The following is a 7,185-nucleotide window of genomic DNA, read 5'->3' as shown; positions in this document are numbered from 1 at the left end:
TCAAATGTTTACCATTTTTATTTATAAATGAAAATCGAGGTGTTCCGGTAGTTAAAGGGTGGAAAAGTTGGTTTTATATAAAAAAAAATAAGAATAAATAATTTTATGAGACACACATGAAAAAGTTGATTTGTTGAAACTATTAAGTTTTACTACCTACTGCAACAAAATAGACGCTAAAGCATTTTGAAGAGTGAGTGAAATAGTTTTTACCTACTAAATCAAATTTTGCAAACGTGTTTCATAAAATTAATTATTTACTACTTTTTAAATGCAAAACTAACTTTCCACGTCATAGCTTTCGAAACTCTTCAAAAACTGGTGATATTTTATATTAAAACTATAAAATTTAAAAGTAGGTAGTGATTTGTTTTGTTTATAACAGAGGGAACGCAAACAGAAAAAGTTATATTCGGAAGACTGGGCTCTTGGAGACGAAGACATCGAAGGACGTCGTCTGTTTTCCCTCCAAGAAAAATTGGAAGATCCGCGATTTACTCAGCACAATTTTGTCAAAGAAATGCATGGTAGCGAATTAACAGTGGCATATTTTCAAAAGTACGGTTTTAATACACCCCTTCTCTTCAAAGACAAAACAGGACTAGGTAATATCATCTTATTTATTTATATTTCTTAAGCCAAATCTATCTTTCCATGTATAAAATTATAGTTTCGCCAATATAATCTAATTGAATTTAATATTCTATGACAGGATGATTGTATTTTTATTTTTAAATTATTACAAACGAACTGATTCGCATTTCGAGAGCTATCAAATGCATTTTTAAGTATTCAACTTTTTAAAACGTGTCGGAATCGACCGCATGTGGTAATCAAAATTCATTTCTAGAAAACACTGAGAATTTTCATTATGCTTTCCTGTAAACTTTTGATAAGATACGGTATTCACACGAGCCATATCGTAAAGATAATGTAAAACTATTGAACAGTTAGGGAATATGTTGATTGTTCCAGGACTTCGCGTTCCGACGACGAATTTTACAGTGAACGACGTCAGAATGTGCGTCGGTTCGCGTCGCGTGCTCGACGTCATGGACGTGATGACCCAAAAGAATTCGGAAATGACCATGAAAGAGTGGCAAAAGTATTACGAAAGTTCGGAAAAGGATAAGTTACTTAATGTGATTTCACTCGAATTTTCTCATACGAAACTTGAAAATTACGTACAATCGCCTACCGTTGTGAGGTAAGTGATACCTTAAATGTAAGCATTCACGAAACTGCCAGTAGTAGTATTTATTCGATTATTCTATTTATTTTCGGCTAATTTCTCGGCCAATCTAGGCAACATGGGTAGACAAGGTGTATGTAGGGTTGCATATCCTCGATTAAAATTATGTACTAATTTTATTCTATTAAAACTACATGAAAACGATGTTTATCTCCCAACGGTACTTTCTAGAGTAGATGTTCTGAAACTTTTCTGGACTACTGCTCCCCTTAGTATCGACTACTTAATTTTATATGAAATATTAAAATGTTGAATATTACCATTGCATACCTAGTACATTTGTTCATTTACGAAAATAGGAAGGTCTGGGACAAAATGGGGTACTTAGATATGGATAAATATTCTTAAACTCAAATATATACCTTGCATCTCCTTATTTCTAATTGTGTATAAAAATGAATCGGTTATTATGAAATGAAGGAACCCTTCCTGACTACTTTAACGTTCTATCGGCCAATAGGAGCGGCGGAGCTCCCCCCCTCGTCGATAAATAAACGTTAAAACNTGATTTTAAATTTGTTTTTCGAAAATGGAAAGGGTCATTCCTACAATCTTGGCGACTGTCCTGCTGTAGAGCCGATGCAAGATTTTGATATGAATCGAGTAAGTTTTTAATTAACGTTATTTATATTGTAATAAATGAGAACCATTCAATTATTGAAAATTTGATTGTAATATTTATATGTATGAGTACTTGAAGACTATACTACGTACATAAAAGGTAAATAAAATACACACGATATGATATTTCACAAATGCAAACTTGTAAGAAGTATTTTACTTATTATCAGAAAGAAATGTTTTTGACCTCTTGTATGAGAAAAATATCATTTTTTCGTAAATGAGCATTGATGATGCGTAGATAACTTTATTAATAAGAAAAATTAAAGTAAATAAGTGATGAGAGATACCTCATTGGGAACAAGTATATAAGTAGGTACATATAAAATTGAACATTCATAATTGGAATTACTAATTACGACTGATAATGATAATTGAACAAATGCGTTTCATTAATCGTTCATAAGGTTCATTTACTGGTCATGAAAGTTAAGTGACCGATGCTGCGATGTGCACAATTCTAAAATAGACAGAGCCGGACTAGGGTGCACAAATCAAAATACTTATATACATATAAAACTCGTAACCACAGTAATGTATTAGACTGACATTGAAAGTAAATAAATAGTTGAAACTCAAGTATTAATGTTATAGCCTTGAAAAAGGGAGAATAAAATAACAGTCACTTTTTCGCTGCCCTCGCTGTATTATTCCAAAGATATAACTTTTTTTAGTAAGTACGTTATCTAGAATAAGTAAAACACTTCTTTCTTCTATTCACCATAATAATTATTATTATAATGGTAGTTCGCTCTTTTATACGTATTATTTTTACCTTACACAGTCTTACACTTATTTTTAAATTTATTGGAAGAGATGCCAAAGCTTCTCTTGAATCTAATAAGACATGCAATAAAAATATTTTAAAGATTGCAAATCACTTACTTTTTGTCCAAGGACGGCATCTGAAATAAAAACGAAAACAAAAAAAAATTAAAAGTGTATCACATATGTAGAATAAATTACACATTATTACTGTTGTACCTGATAATAATATATAACTATTATTTTATTTTTCTAAACTGTATTAATTAAAAACGGCAATTATTTTATTTCAGATGTTAGGAATATGGTATGCAGTGCAAAAAACTTCGACCGCAAGTAGTTGTGTAATATATAATTTTACAAGAACAAACGAACCATACGAGTACGATCTTGAACAGTATTCGCAACACTTTGCTATAGGATTAACACCATTGAAACACGAGTACAAATACACGGGGAAATTACATGTGCCCGATAAGGCAGTTCCTGCAAAAATGTTTGCCAAATTTCCTCTCAGTAAGCGAGCGCAATCATTTTAATATGTATATTAAAATCAAACTTCAAAGAAAGGGCTGAAATTAGCATTTTTAATCAGGGCAAAAATTAGACCAGAAATCTATAGAAATTCATTTTCGTAGATAAATTAATAATCATAAGAAATTCGCAGATTCTATTTTAAATAAGTAATATGTAGTTGTAGATAACTAGGTGTATTATATGTACATAATAAGCACTCTAAAGTAAAAATTTTTAAATAATATTTTCAAGTTCAGACAGATAGAACACTTTTTTCGTTAATATAAATCAATTAGGAACAAATGGAAATTTACATTGTCATTATTTTTGTTCTTCCAAAATGCATTTAAAGTGTAGGGTAGTTTTTCGATGTTTTCAATTGTTAGATCTGTCTGTACGTTATTTATTTTGCTTTAACTTATGTATAGTTAGACATTTATGAAGATCTAAAACTGCCAAATTCAGCCCAGAATTAATGATTTTTTTAATATTAATTTTGATGACTGTTAGATTTTCTCGGAAGCGCCAGCTATGTCGTTTTTGCCACCGATTACGACACTTTTGCCGGTATATTTACATGCCAAAAACTCGCCTTTGCGCGCAGAGAATCCGCCACCATTCTATCAAGAAGACGTACATTAGACAAAATGTACATCGACAAGGTAAATAAAATGAAACGCTCCATTTTGGGACACCCTATGTATATGTGTACGCAACCGACTAATTTGCTTACAAGTCAAATAAAATGTACAAACAATCAGAAACATAAATATAATTTAAAATCAAAACAGTTTTCGAAACTGTCCTGACGACCAGCACGAGATCAGTTCTCGACGTGTACAATATCTTTTTACTTTTCACTTGTCTTAACGGCAACTTGTTATAATAAATATTTTTATCTGTGACACAATACTGCACCTTTCAAATAATGTAGGTTTCATTCTTATCCTTTTGTAATAAATACTTCAAAAGTGTACCAGATGTTTCGACGATCATATTTATGTTAATAAAGAAGTCACAATTAGCAGAAAATTTCTACAGTTTGCGTTCACTACACGGTGTTCTGTCGAAACTGTCTACGGCGTGCTGATGAGATAAAAAAAGCGAAATCGCGATTGACGGTTTCGACCGGTTATTGATTAAGAACTTTTGCTATAATGACGATATTTCAGATTCGTTCAAAATTGTCAAGTTATGGTGTAGATCCTTTCGAATTATCTCCGATTTCTCAAGAAAACTGCCCCAAGAATCTCACAGAAGGTGTCAATATTAACATCGATGATGACACATTTTCAGCGCATTCGATAGCCAACACTTTCAGAAAAGCAGGAGAAAAAATCGGCGACGGTTTCGAATACGTGGCCAACGGAGCTAAGAAGGTTTTCGGCAAAGGGTCCAACAATTCAGGAGAGAAAGAAGATTTTATAAACCAGAATGTTCAAAATTACCCTATGACTCCCAACCCACATGCTGAATGGTTACCATAATAATTTATTCATTATAAATAAAATTAAATTGAGTGTAATATATAACAACAATTGTGTACGTAACGTTTTTTTTTTTCAATGATGTAGTAGACGATACGTTAACGATGAGATAGAACTTTACTAATTATAGAGGCGTAGAGAGACTCAAGTGTCTGTACCAATTTTATTCAATAAACTATAGTTTTCAGATACTTTTTCAACCAGTTCTTACAATGCACGCAACCCCGTCCTTATGGTTGTATTGTATCTATATTTAATTGGTGGAAATCCGGAAAGTTTTGTTTATTGAACTGCTGGTTTTCATTTGTTCCCCATTTTTTCTTCTTCTAATGAAGTGTATAATCAAGGCAAAATAGGGTAACCCTATTAGGATTTGATTATATACTTCACTTATATAGTAGCAGTAGAGATACTTACTGTTAACTAATTGGAAGTTAGTGCATTTGACAAAGCAATTATTGGAGGTAGGTAGATACCGCACGTCGGTCGTCATAATCCAAATTATATTTTATACGTATATTATAACACTTTATATTTACACGATAAATACACGACTGCTCATTATCGGCCGAATCAAACGAAACCTATTGTACATTTCTATTTCTTTCCAAAAAAAGTTATCTGCTTACAACACCTTGTATACATAAAATAAACAAAAATTGAAACTGACAGCTGCCAAAACTTTTTGACATTTCTTGTGCATTGTTGCAATTGGTTTATTTTAACAATGCTTGCAACAATCAGTGACCTTCGCATCAAAGACGGAGTCGAAAAAGGTTGGAACGCTCTACTACTACAGTCGCAGCCTGTTTCTTTCTCACATCCTAATGTGGCATAATGCCGCATCATGACGTATGTCGTAGATAGATGCAATCCACTCTTACTTCACAAGTTCGAAATCGTGCCAGTTGCGCTATCGCAGGCGCTTGGTGAACTTGTCATTCATGCAATTTCGTCCTCGGAAAAAATTACGAAAATCGGGAGGATTGGTAAAAAAACGGGAAAAAATGACAGAATTTTCGTCTCCAGGCAGGCGATCGTCCGTAAGACAACTGGTAGGTGTAAAACTGTACGTTTTCATGTAGAAAAAGATTTAATAGTCGCCATAACGTGAAATTCGTCCAGCACGTAAACAGATGCAGCATCGACACAGCTGCTGCTATTATTATGGACAATTTACCTGTTATGCTGTTTGTTGATAATTAAACAACATAACATAATAAATGAGTTACTTTTCGACGCGAGATACGACAAAACCTTATCAGCTCTTTTCTATAGTGTACTTAACAGGTAAATTAGTCATTATTACATAAAAAATTGCAGATTAGTATAATTACTCTAATAACAAAAGGCAAACAAATATTCGTTGATTGTTATTAATTAGTGTTAATTAGATGGAGGTGCAACACCTATTTACATACTTATAGCTTATTTTCGGGTGCGTTTTGAAAATATATCAAGGTATTAACATAGATTACAAACAAAGCTATAAAACTAACTAAAAGCTATGGAATTGATGGTTTCAAATAGGTAACGTCTATATAATGTTTAAAGTAAAAACCTATGCACCTCTTTTGTACAAATTTTAGATTAAATTTGTTAGTAAACACGGAATAATACAAACAATGCAGTGACCCAAAAACTGTTATAAAATTTACTAAAAGTTTATATAAAACATAATACTTAGGTAGGTATAGGAGTATAGGTATTGTAAAATTGGTCAATGGCAAGGTAGAAATTTCAATTTTTTATTGTTTTAATACTAATAACAATCTCGATTGTTAAAAAACTGATTCCATAGATATGTCGAGATTAATAGAAAGATTAAAAGCGATTTTTTATAAAATAGTGGAACAATTTTTCAGTAAAGCTATTGAAATATGTAGTGGTAAATAGGTAATAACGTAATTTTAAAAGTACATACTGGCAATTTATTCTTTTCTTTGGAAACACCAAAAGATGCATTTTTTTTAAATGTGTTTTAATTAAACAGTCGCTGCTTTTAACGTAACGACACTCCCCGTCAGCCACTCTGAACGCAACTAACGTGAACTCGTAAACATTTGTGTAGAATTTCCTGAAAATAATTAAACATGTGTTGGGGGCCGGTGATCACGCTTGCGCATTAGGGCTGCATTGAGGTGTGTTTCTGTTGTTTGCGCATGCGTTGCCGTCTTCTAGGAGAACGGTAATTGCTGGTTTGCCGTTTACTATTGTAAGCAGCAGTTGTGAAAATGGCGCATAGGAGTAAAAAGCTCTCTTCTTTGGTAGACCGAGAAAAATACGTCTCTCGTATGGTAGGTGTACTTCGTAAATGCCACATTGAGTACTAATAGTGGATTGAAACGTTCGGAATAAACAAAAAAATATTTTTTAACCTACTCGAGATTATCGAAAGGCCGAGTTGGTATCGATTTATTTGGTTTTGTAGTAGCAAAAGAAGGTGATCCTGATCACCTACGATTACGAATTTGTGTCAATTTTTTATAAGACAATCCGCAAAAGTGTCATCTTTTTAATTTATTGTGATTTGTGTTGTAAGTT

The 7,185-nt window shown here is 32.5% G+C and overlaps 3 protein-coding genes and 1 long non-coding RNA gene across 6 annotated transcripts in view; 3 read left to right on the top strand and 1 right to left on the bottom strand.

The window, feature by feature from the left end:
- Positions 1 to 4,829, top strand: part of LOC108739322 (apolipoprotein D) — a 16,728-nt gene extending 11,899 nt beyond the window's left edge. The window contains exons 2-5 of one of the 2 annotated variants that reach the window (XM_025981531.1): positions 1,791 to 1,855; positions 2,932 to 3,154; positions 3,665 to 3,816; positions 4,327 to 4,829. In XM_025981531.1, coding sequence (XP_025837316.1) covers positions 1,791 to 1,855; positions 2,932 to 3,154; positions 3,665 to 3,816; positions 4,327 to 4,641 — 755 coding nt within the window. In that variant the 3' untranslated portion in view covers positions 4,642 to 4,829. The remainder of the gene's footprint in view (positions 1 to 1,790; positions 1,856 to 2,931; positions 3,155 to 3,664; positions 3,817 to 4,326) is intronic. The other variant, XM_025981564.1, reaches the window with a different exon arrangement.
- LOC108739325 overlaps positions 1 to 6,754 on the bottom strand; it is a 20,538-nt gene extending 13,784 nt beyond the window's left edge. The window contains exon 1 of the long non-coding RNA XR_003232641.1: positions 6,566 to 6,754. This is a non-coding gene — a long non-coding RNA (uncharacterized LOC108739325). The remainder of the gene's footprint in view (positions 1 to 6,565) is intronic.
- On the top strand, positions 21 to 1,750 carry LOC112906845 (jmjC domain-containing histone demethylation protein 1-like). Its single transcript, XM_025981875.1, has 2 exons — positions 21 to 605; positions 976 to 1,750. Exons 1-2 carry the CDS (start codon positions 521 to 523, stop codon positions 1,209 to 1,211), a joined length of 321 nt encoding a protein of 106 aa, XP_025837660.1. The 5' UTR covers positions 21 to 520; the 3' UTR covers positions 1,212 to 1,750.
- The window catches only part of LOC108739321 (jmjC domain-containing histone demethylation protein 1), an 8,473-nt gene continuing 6,834 nt past the window's right edge, over positions 5,547 to 7,185 (top strand). The window contains exon 1 of one of the 2 annotated variants that reach the window (XM_018473168.2): positions 5,547 to 5,696. In XM_018473168.2, coding sequence (XP_018328670.2) covers positions 5,586 to 5,696 — 111 coding nt within the window. In that variant the 5' untranslated portion in view covers positions 5,547 to 5,585. Of the gene's footprint in view, positions 5,697 to 6,830; positions 6,939 to 7,185 lie in introns of those variants that run through there. The other variant, XM_025980315.1, reaches the window with a different exon arrangement.

Source organism: Agrilus planipennis, unplaced genomic scaffold (genome assembly GCF_000699045.2).
Source record: "Agrilus planipennis isolate EAB-ADULT unplaced genomic scaffold, Apla_2.0 scaffold181, whole genome shotgun sequence".
Lineage (NCBI taxonomy): Eukaryota > Metazoa > Arthropoda > Insecta > Coleoptera > Buprestidae > Agrilus > Agrilus planipennis.
This window is presented reverse-complemented; position numbering and strand designations above follow the sequence as displayed.

What these genes read in the sequence shown, in the direction of transcription:
- LOC112906845 (XM_025981875.1), top strand. Translation starts at nt 521, where the DNA reads ATGCATGGTAGCGAATTAACAGTGGCATATTTTCAAAAGTACGGTTTT. An exon ending in CAAAGACAAAACAGGACTAG is followed by an intron (nt 606 to 975) that starts GTAATATCATCT and finishes TGATTGTTCCAG; the next exon opens with GACTTCGCGTTCCGACGACG.